This window comes from Osmerus mordax, chromosome 5 (assembly GCF_038355195.1).
Source record: "Osmerus mordax isolate fOsmMor3 chromosome 5, fOsmMor3.pri, whole genome shotgun sequence".
Taxonomy (NCBI): domain Eukaryota; kingdom Metazoa; phylum Chordata; class Actinopteri; order Osmeriformes; family Osmeridae; genus Osmerus; species Osmerus mordax.
The window spans coordinates 21,560,819-21,578,608 of NC_090054.1; the positions used below are offsets into that span (position 1 = coordinate 21,560,819).

Below are 17,790 nucleotides of genomic sequence, written 5' to 3' on the forward strand. Positions count from 1 at the left end.
CCTTTAAAACAGTAAAACGATTTTGACAAATGAAAGCAAATGAAAGTGTCCCCACAACAGAACCAGGACGAGAGTGGGGGACATGGTCATGCTGCTAGCCTCAGTATGTACACTACAACTACAGTTAAAACGGTAAAATTGTCTGTACAGAAAAGTACATGTTATTAACAGTGCAAGATATTAAATAGCTTGACTCAAAACACTTCTCAATATACAAATTTATAACAAAGGCATACAATTACATACAAGTGCCAAACAAAACATACCTTCAGGTTATCATACAGTGGGGAGTCTATACAAAGGAAACACTGGAGATGTCTTCAGAATTGTATACACATACATCACTGTTAAAAATGCAGGTTTACAATATTATTACCATCTGGTTGCCATACATGTACACAGAATGGAACCCAACAAAAATATTTTGGTAGGGATGGATTTGGGATGGTGAATATGATAAAAATGTCTGACTATCGAGAAGCAGAAAATCATTAATTATAGGTTAAACTACATAGGGGTGGCCCAAGTCCTACACAGCTCTACTTTATATAAAACATTTACTTATTGTGAACCTGGGATTGTGTCTGTTAATGTATCTCTTTCTGTGTCATACACAGAATTATCATACTTGATCTGGCTGCAAAAAATGCCTTGTTAGTTCATATTCATATAGAGCATGTTCATATTCATATAGAGCATATCAATTCCATAAGTTGACTGGGTGCTTCATTCAATCTATGAGTAAATGATGAAGGAAAGACAACCAAAGTTTAAAAAGCTTAAGTTACTACCATCTCTAGGCTATAAAGGGTGATACACCTGCCATCTCCATCATTGCACGTTTTGAAACTGCCATATTAACCGTCTCTCACAGGAAGTAAGTATATTCAGTAGTAGAATACATAGAATCTGGCCCATCAGCTCTCTCTGCAATCCAGGCTATACAATCAGAGTCTATCATCAATACCACACATATGCAGATGAAAACCCTCAAAGCCTTTTCTCATTCACATAATGCTTGTAGGTCTTGTGTAAGACCTCAGAGCTTGTCATGAGGGCAGGAGCAGCGCAGACTGGAGGGGAGCTGTCCAAGGCACTACAGGAACTAGCAGTGTTCATGTGCTCTACAGCCAGCACTGGATCTCCAGCACTGGATCTCCAGCACTGGATCTCCTCACAAACACTTGTTTGGAGCCCTAGCCATCTTTAGCCCACAGCTCAATCTGTAGAGGCCAGCCCACAGCTCAATCTGTAGAGGCCAGCCCACAGCTCAATCTGTAGAGGCCTCTGTAACTGTGGTTGGGGGGGGGGACAATATAGACAACTGTTAGAAGTTTATCCACTGTTCCAGTAGGGGGCCGGTGAAATGCAGGTGGACAATGATAAGAGCAACAGGTGGGAAGGTTACACTATGAGGATGCACTTGCTGCCAATGTGGCATTGACCTTCTAGGATCCTCTTGACAAGGACAAGAGGAGGGACAGCAGAGCAGAGAGAATCCATCACTGCACATGGTCCCTCACCAGGACAGAACAACCCCATACCACAGAAGAAGAATTATTGCTTGCGGAAAACAATTCTTACAAATGTTCATTAATTCAGGTGAAAGGAAAGAAACAATTTGTTGTAATTTTTGTTGTATTCTTCCCCTACACAATCTTCATAAAAGTGCACTTAAGTGCAATTAGCTTGCCGAGGAAACAGTTGTCAATAGAAAATAGTGCTTGTTTTCGTATTTTGTCTCTGGTCTGTTAGTTGTGCCCCAGCTGTTCCAGTATGTGTTTGGAGTTTAGGGTCTTGGTGGGCGGGGCAGAGGGCTGGGGGCAGAGGGCTGGGGGCAGAGGGCTGGGGGCAGAGGGCTGGGGGCAGAGGGCTGGGGACAGAGGGCTGGGGACACAGGGCTGGGGACAGAGGGCTGGGGACAGAGGGCTGGGGACAGAGGGCTGGGGGCAGAGGGCTGGGGGCAGAGGGCTGGGGGCAGAGGGCGGGGGACAGAGGGCTGGGGACAGAGGGCTGGGGACAGAGGGCTGGGGACAGAGGGCTGGGGGCAGAGGGCTGGGGACAGAGGGCTGGGGACAGAGGGCTGGGGACAGAGGGCTGGGGGCAGAGGGCTGGGGGCAGAGGGCTGGGGGGGCACGGCGCTGGGGTGGAGGCAGGGCGCTGGTTAAGTGCTCAGTGCTGTGGCTCCCTGCTGGGACGTCTTGTCACCTGCACTCCACCGACACGCCAGAGTTCTGTGAGGACGAGGAGGACACGGGGGGCTCAGCCAGGGTCAACATGACGGCTGCTGTGAGCGAGCTGGAGGACGGGGAGGAGGAGGACGAGGACGAGGACGAGGCTGCAACTGTACCTGCAGGGAGGAAGCAGGAGGGTTAGTCACAGCTGACACTGTGAGTGGGACAGGACGCAGACACACAGGAAGATCACAGCAAGTAAGACAGGAAGTGGGACTGACTTTCTCTCTCCTTCTTCTTCATGCGTTTCCGCCGGCGGTCGATGGAGGCCACCTCAGACTTCAGGGACAGGTAGTGGTTCCTGATGTCCTGCAGCTTCTCCTGTAGGAAGGAGATCCTCTCCAGGCTGCTCATCTTCTCCAGGTCCGCTGGAGACGCAAGAAACATCACAACATCAACTCACTCTTCTAGGGGGAGGAAATGAAACACAAGCAGGTGTAAAGTTACTGATGGTTCCCTGTGTTTGTTCCTTACACATCTGAAAGCTCCACTTGTAGACCCGCGGCGTGCGCCCCTGGTGCTCTCGGTGGTGGGAGTGGTCGTCTCCGTGCTTGTGGTACTTATGGCTGGATGGGGGAGTTCTCCCTGGGCACTTGGGAGAAATGGCAGCCTTCATGTCGGTGGTGCTGGTCTTTGAGGCGGGTGATTTGGCGGTCCCCTCCCCCACGGTCCCCTCGCCCACAGACTGGTCCTCGCTGTCGCTGCTGTGATGGGCTGGACGGCAGAGAGAGAGGGGATGGGTACAGTAATGTGACTTTTGACTATTATGACTTTTGAACAGTGCTGTATAACAATCTTGAATGAGGGGGACGGGACAACGACAGTAAAGCTGATAAACACCCTGAGCCCTCTCTCCTCCCCACCCTGAGCCCTCTCTCCTCCCCACCTCTCTCCTCCCCACCTCTCTCCTCCCCACCCTGAGCCCTCTCTCCTCCCCACCTCTCTCCTCCCCACCTCTCTCCTCCCCACTCTGAGCCCTCTCTCCTCCCCATCTCTCTCCTCCCCACCTCTCTCCTCCCCACCCTGAGCCCTCTCTCCTCCCCATCTCTCTCCTCCCCATCTCTCTCCTCCCCACCTCTCTCCTCCCCACCCTGAGCCCTCTCTCATCCCCACCCTGAGCCCTCTCTCCTCCCCACCTCTCTCCTCCCCACCTCTCTCCTCCCCACCCTGAGCCCTCTCTCCTCCTCTCCTTCCCACACTGAACCCTCTCTCCTCCCCACCCTGAGCCCCCTCTCCTCCTCACCAGTTTTGCGGTTCTTTTTGGGAGGAACTCCAAGGCTCTTGCGGTTTGGCTTGTGTTTCTTCGCGGCGCCACTAGCCTGCAGTTCTTTGTGCCGCTTCTGACTAGCAGACACTACGGAGGGAACAGGACAGACTGAGACACAGGCTTCACTACCTCAGGGGCGGCGTTCCAGAAGCCTCCGAGAAACGTCAAGATTCTACCAGTGAAAACGACGCAGCACGTGTTTATGACGTTGCAGATGCAAGCGGCTGTTGTCTTACCTTTGGCTTTCTGTTCGCTGTCCTGCTGGCTGCTGCCGCTCAGCTCCAGGCTGCAGGTGCTGCTGCTGTTGCAGGAGAGGCTGCCGTCGAAGGCCTTGGAGGGGGACGCGGTCCCGTCCGCGTGGGGGAGGTCCTGGCTCTCCCCTCCCAGACTCTCCACCTCCACCGTGCTGCTGTCAGTCTCACTACGGCCCCCCGCCACCTCCTCCTGCAGGGGGGCTGGGGGCAGGGGGGCTGGGGGGGGGCTCGGGGCCGGGGCGGGGACAGGTGCGGTGGATGGAGGAGGGGAGGGGGGCCGGCCGGGGCCTTCCATGGAGGGGGACTCCGGGGTGGTGGGGGGGGTGTTCAGGACAGAGTTGCTCCCGCTGCTTGGGAACTCCTGCAGCTTGTCGTTCTGCTCCTCCAGGGCCTCGTCCCCCGGGGCCCCTGGGCCCCCCTCCCGCTCCCCCCTGGCCTCCTCCAGCCCTGAGGCCGAGACGGCTGGGGGGGGGGAGTTTGCCGCCTCCGTGTCCGAGTCAGAGAACAGCTCCTTCAGGGTCTTCTTGGGCCACTGCGCCTGGATGCTGGACCACACGTCCTTCTGGCCTTTACTGCGTCCGGCTGGCCTCTCCTCCACGCCGCCAGCTGCCATCTTGGCCCTCTTCTCAGGGATGTCCCAGAACCCGGAGGGTCTGCCCCCTCTGGGCTTCTCCTTGATGCCGTTGTACTTCTTGGAGGGCGAGCCTCTGGGTTTGGGCCGGCTTCTCTCCCCGTCTCCGGCGGGGGCCTCGGGGGTCTGGAGCCCCTCGTCCTCAGAGCTGCAGCTGGAAGAGGGGGCTCGCTCCTCCCCTGGGCAGGGCCCCCGCTCCCCCCTGTCCTCCGCCCTCCTCGGGCCCCCCGCGAGGTGCCAGTCTGCGCTCCTGGTGCTCCTGGTCTTGGCTTTAGACGGGCCCTTGGCGCTCCGCTCCGCTGCCCCTTCACTCCTCCTCTTCCTGGGGCTGACCTCCACCTCGAACTCTGATTGGCCCCGCCGTTTGCCCGTCTCTGGACTCTCCGAGCTGATTGGTTCTTGGATCTTCCCGGTGACGGTAGGAGGCGGTTTGCAGCCCTCCAGGGTCGGGCCCCCGTCCCAGCGCTCTGCCCCATGGGGGGGGTCAGGGGGCCCCCCCCTCCGGAGACCCCTGCGCCCCCCCGGACGGTCCTCGTCGTCACGGTCACCCTCCTCATCCTCACGGTCATCTTCATCTGTAGAGCTCTCTGAGGCTGGGACAGACAACAGCACACGTCATCACCATGACAACAGCACACGTCATCACCATGACAACAGCAAACGTCATCACTCAGCACCATGACAACATCAGACAGCAGAGGAGCTCTGATCCTAATCTGGCATGTCCATGCCACCTGGCAGGCCACTGAGGACAGAAGTCATTTCAACAGTACTGTACAGTCCCTTTGTCCTCACCCTCCTCCATCTTGGAGAACCCTTCCTGGGCGGAGCCGGGCTTGGGGGGGCGGGGGGCGCGGTTGTTGGGGGAGGAGCCCAGATCCTCTCTCTCGCTCAGCCTCTCCTGCCTGTCCCTCTCTCTCTCCGCTTTGTTCTGGAGGACAGAAGACAAACAGCAACGTCACAAACAATCTCTCGTCGTGTGTGAAAAGAAATGCCTTTCACCTCTGAGTGATGGATATACTATCATGCTGAACACACAGAGAGGAAGTGACAACACTTTACTTCCAAGCCAATGAGAAGACTTAAAAGTACCTTTATTTTCTTGCGATGTTTGACTTTTGGAACATTCTTATTGGCAGGGCGCACAATCTTGTCCGCTTTGACCCATTCGTCATATCTAAAAGGTTCAAAACGAAACCAGAAAAGACACGTTACTTTGAGGATCTCACAAGAACTACTATAAGCACATTCTCTCACACATCTCACCCAGCACACTAAACACAGCTAGCTCTACCCTCTGAACCACAACCCATCCTGACTGTACAAGCACTGACAGGACTGACAGCACTGACAGGACTGACAGGACTGACAGCACTGACAGCACTGACAGCACTGACAGCACTGACAGCACTGACAGGACTGACAGCACAGTAAAAAATGCTACTTTTTTTGTATGAAAGGACAAATGAATGAGGGGAAAAAAACATCTGGGAAAAAAAGTTTACAAAATAAAAATACAAAACACAACCACCACAAAAATGTATTCTAGAAAAGTCCCAAGAAGTTGCAACAGTTGTGTTAGAGGCATGATGTCACACCACAACACACAGACACAGAGGAAGACCCTTCCCAGCGTGGAGCCCCAGAGAACACCACACCACAACACCATGGAGGGTCCTAGGTCGCCTCTCACTAAGAAGCAGAAACAAAGTTACTCCCTGTCTGTCTCATGGAGCCCTGACACTTCTGACGACACACAAAGTTCCCCTCACCAGGGGCGGGGGGCCGAGAGGGGGGCTGAGAGGCACAGGTGAGTGTGGCAGCACGTTTTGGGGCCTTGCAGATTGGTATGGGCCTTCGTCATTCTAGATTTCTACTGACAGCTCAGGCCATGAATGGGGCTGGTGGGAGTGAGTCAGTCTCTTCGTTAGGCGAGACTGACAGACAGGGGGGTACAGACAGACAGGGGAAACTGTCAAAACTTCACAATGTTACAGATTGACCCAATTCTCTACCTCCGCCACTAGGTGGCCCCAGTGTGAACCATTAGCTAAGTCCCGACAAGACGGACTGTTTCGTTAACTAGGTAGGATTGAGAGGTAAGGTCTATTTCTGGTCTGGGAGATGCCCATTTGAAGGCTGTTCCCCTGAAGGAGGCAGCAGATCTGGAGAGGTGAGTAGGGCGGCTCCTGGGTCCTAGCTTACCTCATGTTCCAGCCACAGTAGTGCACCAGGTAGAGCACCTGTCCCCCCTCCACGCCTGCCTCTCTCACAGTGGCCTCGTACGTCTTCAGATTGCGCCCGTACCTCACCTGCACCTTCATCCCCGGGGGGTAACACTCAACCTCCTCCCCTTCCTCCCCCTCCTGACTGCTGACATCCCTGCAAGAAAGACAGTTCAGCACTTCCTGTCCCTAGGCTGGCACCGTCACCACACACCCTCCCTCCCTCCCTCTCTCCCTCCCATCCACCCAGCCCTCCCTCCCTCCCTCTCTCCCCCTCTCTCTCTCTCTCTACCCTGCACTGAACCCTCCCAACCCTGGCTACACATCTACCAACATCTCTCCTGAAACTGCCTGACCCAAAGAGATCTTCCTCCTTGTCCTCTTGCCACTCTAGTCCAGTAAACTTGTCTCACACAAGGCAGTACCCTTCTAGCACAGCTACCAGACCCATATTTAAAGTAACGTGCTATCAGGGGATGACAGAATGACAGAATGGGTCTCGTTAAATACCTCTACACACTTCCATTAACACAGCAGATCATGTGGATGTGGACTAGTATGGGATAGTGTGTTCTACAGGTAAGAGTGTCTAGTTTTAACTCCACACAACACATACCTGGGGCTGTCAATCACACGTTACCCTGGGGGGGGGGGGGGGGGGGGGGGAGAAGGGGTAAGGGGGGGTAGCCACAAGAGGGTGCTGAGGGGAACTGTCAATCAGAGCTGGAGGGGGAGGAGGTGGGTGTGGTTTAAGGGTGGGTCAGACCATCACACAGGTTGGAACAGCGAAGCGCAGTTTGGCAGCACAGCGTTTGAGGCCACAGCAGTCGAACACGGTGAACACAGGCTCTCAGCAGGACAGAGGAAGCAGTGAAAAATCCCAAGAGGAGGTTACACTGCACACACCAGCACGGTCACACTGCACACACCAGCACGGTCACACTGCACACACCAGCACGGCCACACTGCACACACCAGCACGGCCACACTGCACACACCAGCACGGCCACACTGCACACACCAGCATGGCTGTCCGGCCCCCCCCCCCCCCCCCCCCCCCCGGCCCCCCCTCCGGTCCTCAGCAGCAGTGCAAGGCAACATGGCATCTCAGAGCCAGCAGTATCAGCATCAGCACAGTCCAGCCTGAAGTCTCTTCCAGTGATGAGAGCCACTAACACTGTAGCGCATGATTCACTGTTCACAGCTGTGCCCCTGCTCCGAAGATACCAGCTGTGCCCCTGCTCTGAAGATACCAGCTGTGCCCCTGCTCTGAAGACACCAGCTGTGCCCCTGCTCTGAAGAAACCAGCTGTGCCCCTGCTCTGAAGAAACCAGCTGTGCCCCTGCTCTGAAGACACCAGCTGTGCCCCTGCTCTGAAAACATCAGCTGTGCCCTTGCTCTGAAGACACCAGCCCTGCCCAATTCAACAGGACTCTCTCAGAGCCGCCATGGAGGGCCAGAGGAACAGGTGCCTGGCTGCTCTCTCTGAGTGGGTTAGACCAGTGGAAACTGCGTGAGACGGATCAATTAGAATCTTATACCTGTGGGGCAGGAGTCTTACCAAGGCGGTCTCTGCAGACGTCATAAAACAAAAGGTCACGACAATTGATACTCCGCAATCAATCTCTTACTGTCACTGTTCTGCTAAAGGCCAAGTTGTTGGTTTAACAATGAACGCACATCATATGTGAAGCGAGGACGATACTGAGGTAGGACTAGAACAACATCCGTAGTAGTTCATAATCAAAGAAGAATCATTTCCCAGTGGGACACCAGCCCCACCAGTAGGAGGCGCTAATCTGACGCCTTCACAGGCCTGCATGAAGCCCAGAGCTGGATGAAACACGCCACAGAAATGAAACGAGACCAAGCTGCACACCGAAAGCCAGAGGAGGAAGGAGAGCGCTGAGGACAGGAAGGTCTGGTGGAGTGACTCAGAAGAGAGAGACAGATAGAGACAGAGGAGAGACTCAGAGGAGAGGAGAGAGACAGAGGAAAGAGAGACAGAGGAAAGAGAGACAGAGGAGAGAGAGACAGAGGAGAGAGAGACAGAGGAGAGAAAGACAGAGGACAGAGAGACAGAGGAGAGAGAGACTCAAAGGAGAGAGACTCAAAGGAGAGAGACTCAAAGGAGAGAGACTCAAAGGAGAGAGACTCAGAGGAGAGAGACTCAGAGGAGAGACTCAGAGGAGAGAGAGACAGAGGAGAGACTCAGAGGAGAGACTCAAAGGAGAGACTCAAAGGAGAGACTCAGAGGAGAGAGAGACAGAGGAGAGAGAGACAGAGGAGAGACTCAGAGGAGAGACTCAGAGGAGAGAGAGTCAGAGGAGAGAGAGACAGAGGAGAGACTCAGAGGAGAGACTCAGAGGAGAGAGAGTCAGAGGAGAGACTCAAAGGAGAGAGAGACAGAGGAGAGAGAGAGACAGAGGAAAGAGAGACAGAGGAGAGACTCAGAGGAGAGAGGATCCTCATGTTTCACTTCTCTGCTCTATGGAGTTCTCACAGACTGGAAGAGAGCAAGCAAGCTGACCAGCCAGCCCAGACCAGCCGGCCAGAGGCCATGTTTAACCCTTGTGTTATCTTCGGGTCATTCTGACCCATCAGCCGTGTGACCCACCGTCGTATTGCGACAACTTCACCTCATACAAAAACAAAGTGAAGCATTTTCTTTTAACCGTTGGGCTGTCTCAGACCCCCCACATTGCGAAGGTTAAAAGAAAATTATTTTTATTTGTTTTTGTATTGGGTAAAATTGGGTAAACACAACGATGGTTCGTTATGAACCTTTGGGTCATGTGACCCGAAGGCAACACAAGGGTTAAAGAGCTGTGACCAGGGAGAGGACATGGGTTTGGTGTGCTGTTGAACTAAAGGCTGTCGGGCTTTGCTGCTCTAAGCTCTCTCTGTTTGTTGGTGCTTGTTCAGCCATGAGAAGAAGAGAGGGGCCGAGAGAGCAAGCGAGAGAGATGGGAAGAGAGCGGGTGGGGAGGGGGGGCAGAGTGGAGAGGCTGGGAGGGGAACCCCCAGGTTAGGGGCAGGCAGGGGGAGGAGGGGTCAGCGGAGGGGTCAGGGCACGGGTCACTCCTCAGAAGAGGAACGCTGCTTCACTGTCTGAGGGCCACATCATTCTGCTGAGGGTCACATCGTTCTGCTGAGGGCCACATCATTCTGCTGAGGGCCACATCATTCTGCTTAGGGTCACATCGTTCTGCTGAGGGCCACATCATTCTGCTGAGGGCCACATCATTCTGCTGAGGGCCACATCATTCTGCTTCACTGTCTGAGGGCCACATCATTCTGCTGAGGGCCACATCATTCTGCTGAGGGCCACATCATTCTGCTTCACTGTCTGAGGGCCACATCATTCTGCTGAGGGCCACATCATTCTGCTGAGGGCCACATCATTCTGCTTCACTGTCTGAGGGCCACATCATTCTACTGAGGGCCACATCATTATGCTGAGGGCCACATCATTATGCTGAGGGCCACATCATTCTGCTGAGGGCCACATCATTCTGCTTCACTGGCTGAGGGCCACATCATTCTGCTGAGGGCCACATCATTCTGCTTCACTGGCTGAAGGCCACACCTTTTTGTCCTGTGCCGTGTTGCCAGAATGTCGAGGACAAATTTACAATTTATGTAAATGTATAGGACAATAGCAACTATTTACGTTTGTATAATTCCAGTACAAACTGTATCATCACAGATGATCATATTACAAAACATTTATATAAATTACGCTACAAATTAATTTGCCCCTTTAGAGAAACAAACTTCTGGAGCTAACCTGCTACTGATAATTTGTCATGAACAAACCAGACAGCTTGTAAAATGCTCCTCTCTGCCTTGCGTAGTCTCTGAGGAGTGACCTGTGCTGCAGGAGGGTGTTGGGGACACAGCATCGCACAGCTCCACCTACCTAGAGACGACCCTGCCAGCCGGCTCCTCCTCCTGCTGCTGCTCCTCCTGTTTCACGCCCTCCGCCCCTAGACGACACACCGACAGCCCCTTGTCAGCCTCGTGCTTCTGCGCCCCGCCATCCTCCTCCTCGCCTCCGGCCTTCAGCTCAGCCTTGGGAGGGTCCGGACCCATCTTGTTCCTGCCTGCTTCTGGCTTCTCCTCCTGTGGGGGGAGAGGGGGGATTTATGACATCATATCCTCTACTGCTCTAACAGTGTGCAGAGGTTCGCTGTGACATACCTTGCCTCGGGCGGGAGGGGTAAACGCATGTCTAAAGGAAGGTCAGAAGTGATGGTAGCAATAACAAGGCGTGCACAGATAAGAGGCAGCTGTGCGTGGGGAGGAGGTGGGGAGGAGGAGTACCTTGCTGACGGAGGCCGCGGCTGGGCTGGGCTCCCTCTCTGGGCTGGTCTTCTCCTCGGTGCTGGAGGTTGCAGGGGGCCCCATGGCCCCCGCGGGGCCCCCAGCCTCCACCTTGGCCTCCCCCTTGGGCCCCTGCTTGAGGGGCAGGTCCATCCTGAAGGTGATGGATGTGGAGTTGCTGTACTCCTCGAAGCCGTACAGGTACCTACACAACAGCAGCACAATGGAGGTCAGGGCCACACACACACAACCAGATCACATAATCACATTCTTACACACACACACACACACGAAGAGGACAGGTCCACAGCCTGAGGTCATCAGCTGCGAGGGTGTCTCCAGAGTCACACTACAGCTCCAGAGAGAACAGCTAGTACAGAGAGAGAACAGCTGGTGCAGTTGTTCTCTCTCTGACCGTAAGAGAGGAAATAGAGAGGAGGGGAGATGAGAGGAGGTACGTACTTGCGGTAAGCACATTTGACATTGTAGCCAGCGGCAGAGTTGAGAACAGGGATGCCCAGGTCCTGGTAAACAGACTTCCACACAGAACCGCTCTCGATCTGCCCAGAGACATGGAGAGAGAGAGACTTCACACACAAACTAAAACTCCCCAGTAGAAAAATCATTTAAAACAGGCAAGGAGTAATCAAAAGGTTATCTAAATAAAACAGTGACCAAAAGAGGTGTATTTGAATTGCATGTGTGTGCGGCCCTGGACTGCTCACACTGTCAAAGCCACCCAGTTTGTGCACCAGCCGGTAGAGTTTGAAGAGGTTGAGGTTTCTGTAGCCCAGCACTGGCTTCTTGTTGATGGGGGTTCCTGCAGACATAGAGGACAGCTGCTGAGGGTATGAACTGCATATCCACACCAAACAGGGTACACTGATGTAGCCTGGTCCTAACCACACTCTCGTACATTGCATTTGTACAGAGAGTCTGGGCTCGATCAATTGACAAGCGTCAACTTCCTTGAAGGCAGGTACTCTGTTGAAGTTTAAAACTATTGGATCTGCCCAGAGCCTCTCTGGATCTGCCCAGAGCCTCTCTGGATCTGCCCAGAGCCTCTCTGGATCTGCCCAGAGCCTCTCTGGATCTGCCATAACCAATCGTTAGCGTTCGTCTTAGCCACCTCCTTCACCACTAACGGAGCGAGCTGGAAAATCAAACGAACCCCGTGGGGATCAAAGATTGCTCTTGCTCCGGCTTTAACTTCTGGATATTCTGCAGCGTTGCCACAACGGATCGAATGGCTTCGCTCACATCTTTCTACGCCGCCATTACGGAACTACAACTCAAACTAGCACACAACATCAACGTCATCGTTCTCAGCCACTCCCTCTGTTCGCTGATTGGACCGGTAAAAAGTTTACCGGAGACATCTGACCAATATATCTCAAGCCCAGACGCAGTACAGAAGCACAATGAAAATTCAGCGGAAGTACATAGGAGGGCAGAGCCAGGCTATCACTGATATAGACATTTACAATATAAGTGTTTTTGAGTTTGTGAGGTGGCACTGAGGGTGGTAGTAAATCAAGCAAGCCCCAGAGAGTTTGCTGGTGGGGAGACACAGGTGGATGTGACTTGGGAGGGGTGAGCCATGACCCAGGTGGAGGTGACCCAGGTGGAGGTGACCCAGGTGGAGGTGACCCAGGTGGAGGTGACCCAGGGTGAATCCCACCACTGCTTCTGTTAGTAGAGGATCTTCTCACCTCGGTCCTCCATGAACTTGTACAGCTGCTGCAGGAAGTTCTCCTTCTCCTCTGGGTAGGGCTCCACTTCCTCCTGAACACACACACACACACACACACACACACACACACACACACACACACACACACACACACACACACACACACACACACACACACACACACACACACACACACACACACACACACACACACACACACACACACACACACACACACACACACACACACACACACACACACACACACACACACACACAGAGAGAGAGAGAGAGGAAGTGTCACAGCAAGTGAGTAGGTCTTCTACAAAGAGCTGTATGGTTGGAGTGACTGGGTGTGTGTGTGTGCAGGAGGTGGAGAGAGATGAGGGTTACCTCCTCTTCCTCGCTGCTGGCCGCCTCCTCGTCCTCGTCCTCGTCCTCGTTGTCCTCCTCGCTGCTGGAGCTCTCGTCCTTCACCTCCGTCCTCCAGGTGGCGGGGACAGAGGCCTGGCGCTGGAACTCCAGAGCCGCGTCCAGCGCTGACACACACACACACACACACACTTTGTTCAACCTTTCAAAACTTTTCTGGGGGTAAATATTTTGTAAACCTTTCTAAACTTTCCCCCCCCACACACGTAGTGAAAGGACAGACGGGTTAACCTCATCAAGTACTCATCAATGATGAAAACCTTTTTTTGTAAACTTGTATTTTCAACAAAAAAAACTAGAGTAAGGAGCCTGGATTTAAAATGTAAGTAGTAGAAAGTACAGATATTTGTGTAAAAACTGTAAGGAGCGAAAGTAAAAAGTTGTCAGAAAAATAAATAGTGAAGTAAAACACTAATACCAGAAAAATCTACTTAAATAAAGTATTTAGACTTTTTTACTTCCCATCTCTGGTTATGCAAATGAGCATGAGGGCCACTTGTTGACACAACACACTAACATTTATACATCACTGTGTTGAGACAGTAACCTAGCAACCTGAAGGCTATCAGTCGTGCTTTATCCCTGTACTCCATATAAACCAGTTCACTACTGGAGGAAGAGGGGGAGCTGTGTGTGTAGGAGTGGGGGAAGAGGGGGGGCTGTGTGTGTAGGAGTGGAGGAAGTGGGTTTTAACTGTGTTTAGGCTTTTTGCATAACCCAGACCTAAACACACACACACACACACACACTTGATTTGGCCATCTAGGTTTTGACAAGTCAGGCTGAAGCCTAGCCATGCTGTGGTACTGGAGGATGTGAAGGCTGGCCACAACCACATGAGATGCAAGTGTTGATTTATACACAACAATAATATAACTGCTCTACAATAACACTCCACAGAGAAGAGACATTTCGGCTGGGTAAATGGCTGGGATCACTGTGAATGACAGCACTATCATTTCAACAAGGATTCAACAGAAGAGACACTCAATTATGCCTCAGTGCCTGGATCAACACTGAGCTACCTGAAGGAAAACAAGACTAGACACAGAGACCAGCTGACAAGCTGAGGAGGGAGGGGGGAGAGGGGGAGGGAGAGAAGAGAGAGGGGGAAGGAGTGAGAGAGAGAGAGGAGAGAGGGAGAAAGAGAAAAGATGGGGGGGATGAAGGAGAATGGGGCAGGGGGATCTAGAGGGAGAGAGATAGATGTCGTTTTCACCTCTCCATCTTTAACTCTCCACCAGCAGCAGCATCATCATCTGCATTCAGCCACTTAGGTGGGGCTTAAGTAGCAGCTAACAAGCTCTACAACACTGTCTTTTTTTACACAGCATAACATATCACAATCAGCAGCCGGCTGCCTGCGTGAATACTAAGGGGCTGATAAGCTGAATCCAGAAGTAATTATGAGCAGAGAGCAGGGGTGTCATACAGAGAGGCTTTCAAACAGAAATAGACCGAGAAGAACCTTCCCCCCCCCCCCACCCCCCTCCCTCCCTCCCCAGTACCAGAAACACACCCTGACATCTCTCCCTCCCTCCCCAGTACCAGAAACACACCCTGACATCTCTCCCTCCTGCTCCAGTACCAGAAACACACCCTGACATCTGTCCCTCCTGCTCCAGTACCAGAAACACACCCTGACATCTGTCCCTCCTGCTCCAGTACCAGAAACACACCCTGACATCTCTCCCTCCTGCTCCAGTACCAGAAACACACCCTGACATCTCTCCCTCCTGCTCCAGTACCAGAAACACACCCTGACATCTCTCCCTCCCTCCCCAGTACCAGAAACACACCCTGACATCTCTCCCTCCTGCTCCAGTACCAGAAACACACCCTGACATCTGTCCCTCCTGCTCCAGTACCAGAAACACACCCTGACATCTCTCCCTCCTGCTCCAGTACCAGAAACACACCCTGCCGTCTCTCCCTCCTGCTCCAGTACCAGAAACACACCCTGACAGCTCTCCCTCCTGCTCCAGTCTGGACGGGGTCTGGACTCACCTGGCTTCAGCACTGCTTCTGCTCTGGGGGGAGAGCGACCATCCACCTCCCTCACGTCTTTCCTCAGCACGGTGTAACTGCAACACACACACACACTCACAGTGTTAGCCAGGCCAGCCGGCTGCAGCAGGGCAGAGAGAGGGAGGACAGCAGGCAAACACAGCTACTGGAGTTTGCGTATTGACATGGAGAGAGGTGAGGTTAGGTGGTCAACACAAACATAGCAGGATAGCCTCAGGCACAACACCTGCAGTCCTGCACTACACTGAGACACACAACACCTGCACTACACTGACACACACAACACCTGCAGTCCTGCACTACACTGACACACAGTCCAACCCTGTCCTCCTGTTCCAGACACTGGATGGAATGGGGCTATCTGCTGGAAAAACACTTTCAACTTCAAGAGCCCAGAGTATTATTAGAAACATGTGTTTTCATCTGTCTGGCCCTCATGCTACATGACATGAGGAATAGAACGGTGAACATACAGAAGAGTTAGTGAGACTCAGTGTGGTTAGCGAGCTGAGCTGGGGGCCTGTGGGTGTTTTATCATGAACACACAGCGTGGTGCTGGACCAGGGCGGCAGGTCCATGGAGAGTCAGTCACCACTGATGGACCAGGGCAGCAGGTCCATGGAGAGTCAGTCACCACTGATGGACCAGGGCAGCAGGTCCATGGAGAATCAGTCACCACTGATGGACCAGGGCAGCAGGTCCATGGAGAGTCAGTCACCATTGATGGACCAGGGCAGCAGGTCCATGGAGAGTCAGTCACCACTGATGGACCAGGGCAGCAGGTCCATGGAGAGTCAGTCACCACTGATGGACCAGGGCGGCAGGTCCATGGAGAGTCAGTCACCACTGATGGACCAGGGCAGCAGGTCCATGGAGAGTCAGTCACCACTGATGGACCAGGGCGGCAGGTCCATGGAGAGTCAGTCACCACTGATGGACCAGGGCAGCAGGTCCATGGAGAGTCAGTCACCACTGATGGACCAGGGCGGCAGGTCCATGGAGAGTCAGTCACCACTGATGGACCAGGGCGGCAGGTCCATGGAGAGTCAGTCACCACTGATGGACCAGGGCGGCAGGTCCATGGAGAGTCAGTCACCACTGATGGACCAGGGCGGCAGGTCCATGGAGAGTCAGTCACCACTGATGGACCAGGGCGGCAGGTCCATGGAGAGTCAGTCACCACTGATGAGGATAGAAGGTCGTCCTCATCACACCACCCAGCGCTGCCACCAGACTCAAAGTGAACCTGACAACCAGTAATTACACCTCAAGCCACAACAGACTGCTCCATTTAGTCCAATTTGAGAAATAGCTCGCTTGATCCACTTCTGTCCGATCCCAAGCAGGTGACTGCAGTGTCTGAGTTCCACAGGTGGAACCATCACCCCTCTGCTCCTCCCAGCTACACAGTCTCTGGTTATCACTGCCCTCCCAGCTACCCAGTCTCTGGTTATCACTGCCCTCTCTGCCCTCTCAGTCTCTAGGTTATCAGTCTCCAGCTACACAGTCTCTGGTTATCTCTGCCCTCCCAGCTACCCAGTCTCTGGTTATCACTGCCCTCTCTGCCCTCTCAGTCTCTAGGTTATCAGTCTCCAGCTACACAGTCTCTGGTTATCTCTGCCCTCCCAGCTACACAGTCTCTGGTTATCACTGCCCTCTCTGCCCTCTCAGTCTCTAGGTTATCAGTCTCCAGCTACACAGTCTCTGGTTATCTCTGCCCTCCCAGCTACACAGTCTCTGGTTATCTCTGCCCTCTCTGCCCTCTCAGTCTCTAGGTTATCAGTCTCCAGCTACACAGTCTCTGGTTATCTCTGCCCTCCCAGCTACACAGTCTCTGGTTATCTCTGCCCTCTCTGCTCTCCCAGCTGATGAGGACGTACCCTCCAAGGCCTCCTGTGAGCCAAAGTTAAATACAGCTTACATTTCTTTCCAGAATAATCCTCATCTTATCCCTCTCATCACCCAGCAGACAGCCACACCACAGCTGGTAACAGCCTCTTCACACTCGTATCACCGCAGACACGTCTGTGGGACACGTCTGCGGGACACGTCTGCGGGACACGTCTGCGGGACACGTCTGCGGGACACGTCTGCGGGACACGTCTGCGGGACACGTCTGCAGGACACGTCTGTGGGACACAGGACTGTCCAAGCTGCTGGACCAGGACGGGAGGGGGTCTTTAAGGGAGCCCTGAACAGCTGGCAGCAGCTGGCAGCAGCTAGCACGGTGACACGGCTCCCCTGAGAGGAACCAGACATGGTTGACCTGAGAGGAACCAGACATGGTGGACCTGAGAGGAACCAGACATGGTGGACCTGAGAGGAGCCAGACATGGTGGACCTGAGAGGAACCAGACATGGTGACCTGATAGGAACCAGACATGGTGGACCTGAGAGGAACCAGACATGGTGACCTGATAGGAACCAGACATGGTGACCTGATAGGAACCAGACATGGTGGACCTGAGAGGAACCAGACATGGTGGACCTGAGAGGAACCAGACATGGTGGACCTGAGAGCTGGGATCTTGTGATTGAACTGTTACTCTGAATATTCCACGACAATCAAGTGTTTACAGAAACGGTTGGAAAGTTGCCGCCTTCCCATTAGCTCCTAGCTCAGTCAACCAGATGTCGTTTCCCAACAATATAAACAACTATTGAAAGTTAGGGTCTGTTCCTAATGATGTTGCTGCCTGT

General features: G+C 53.5%; 1 protein-coding gene across 2 annotated transcripts in view; it reads right to left on the bottom strand.

Annotated features, from left to right (window-relative positions):
• Positions 1–2,078: 2,078 nt before the first annotated feature.
• arid4b (AT-rich interaction domain 4B) overlaps positions 2,079–17,790 on the bottom strand; it is a 32,399-nt gene continuing 16,687 nt past the window's right edge. Inside the window, exons 10-24 of one of the 2 annotated variants that reach the window (XM_067236808.1) lie at positions 15,070–15,146; positions 13,024–13,169; positions 12,650–12,722; positions 11,663–11,757; positions 11,400–11,497; positions 10,938–11,142; positions 10,534–10,736; positions 6,592–6,768; positions 5,479–5,563; positions 5,182–5,317; positions 3,738–4,979; positions 3,478–3,588; positions 2,709–2,948; positions 2,456–2,602; positions 2,079–2,350 (exon numbers count right to left, since the gene is read on the bottom strand). In XM_067236808.1, the coding sequence (XP_067092909.1) occupies positions 2,205–2,350; positions 2,456–2,602; positions 2,709–2,948; positions 3,478–3,588; positions 3,738–4,979; positions 5,182–5,317; positions 5,479–5,563; positions 6,592–6,768; positions 10,534–10,736; positions 10,938–11,142; positions 11,400–11,497; positions 11,663–11,757; positions 12,650–12,722; positions 13,024–13,169; positions 15,070–15,146 (3,181 nt within the window). In that variant the 3' untranslated portion in view covers positions 2,079–2,204. The remainder of the gene's footprint in view (positions 2,351–2,455; positions 2,603–2,708; positions 2,949–3,477; positions 3,589–3,737; positions 4,980–5,181; positions 5,318–5,478; positions 5,564–6,591; positions 6,769–10,533; positions 10,737–10,937; positions 11,143–11,399; positions 11,498–11,662; positions 11,758–12,649; positions 12,723–13,023; positions 13,170–15,069; positions 15,147–17,790) is intronic. The other variant, XM_067236809.1, reaches the window with a different exon arrangement.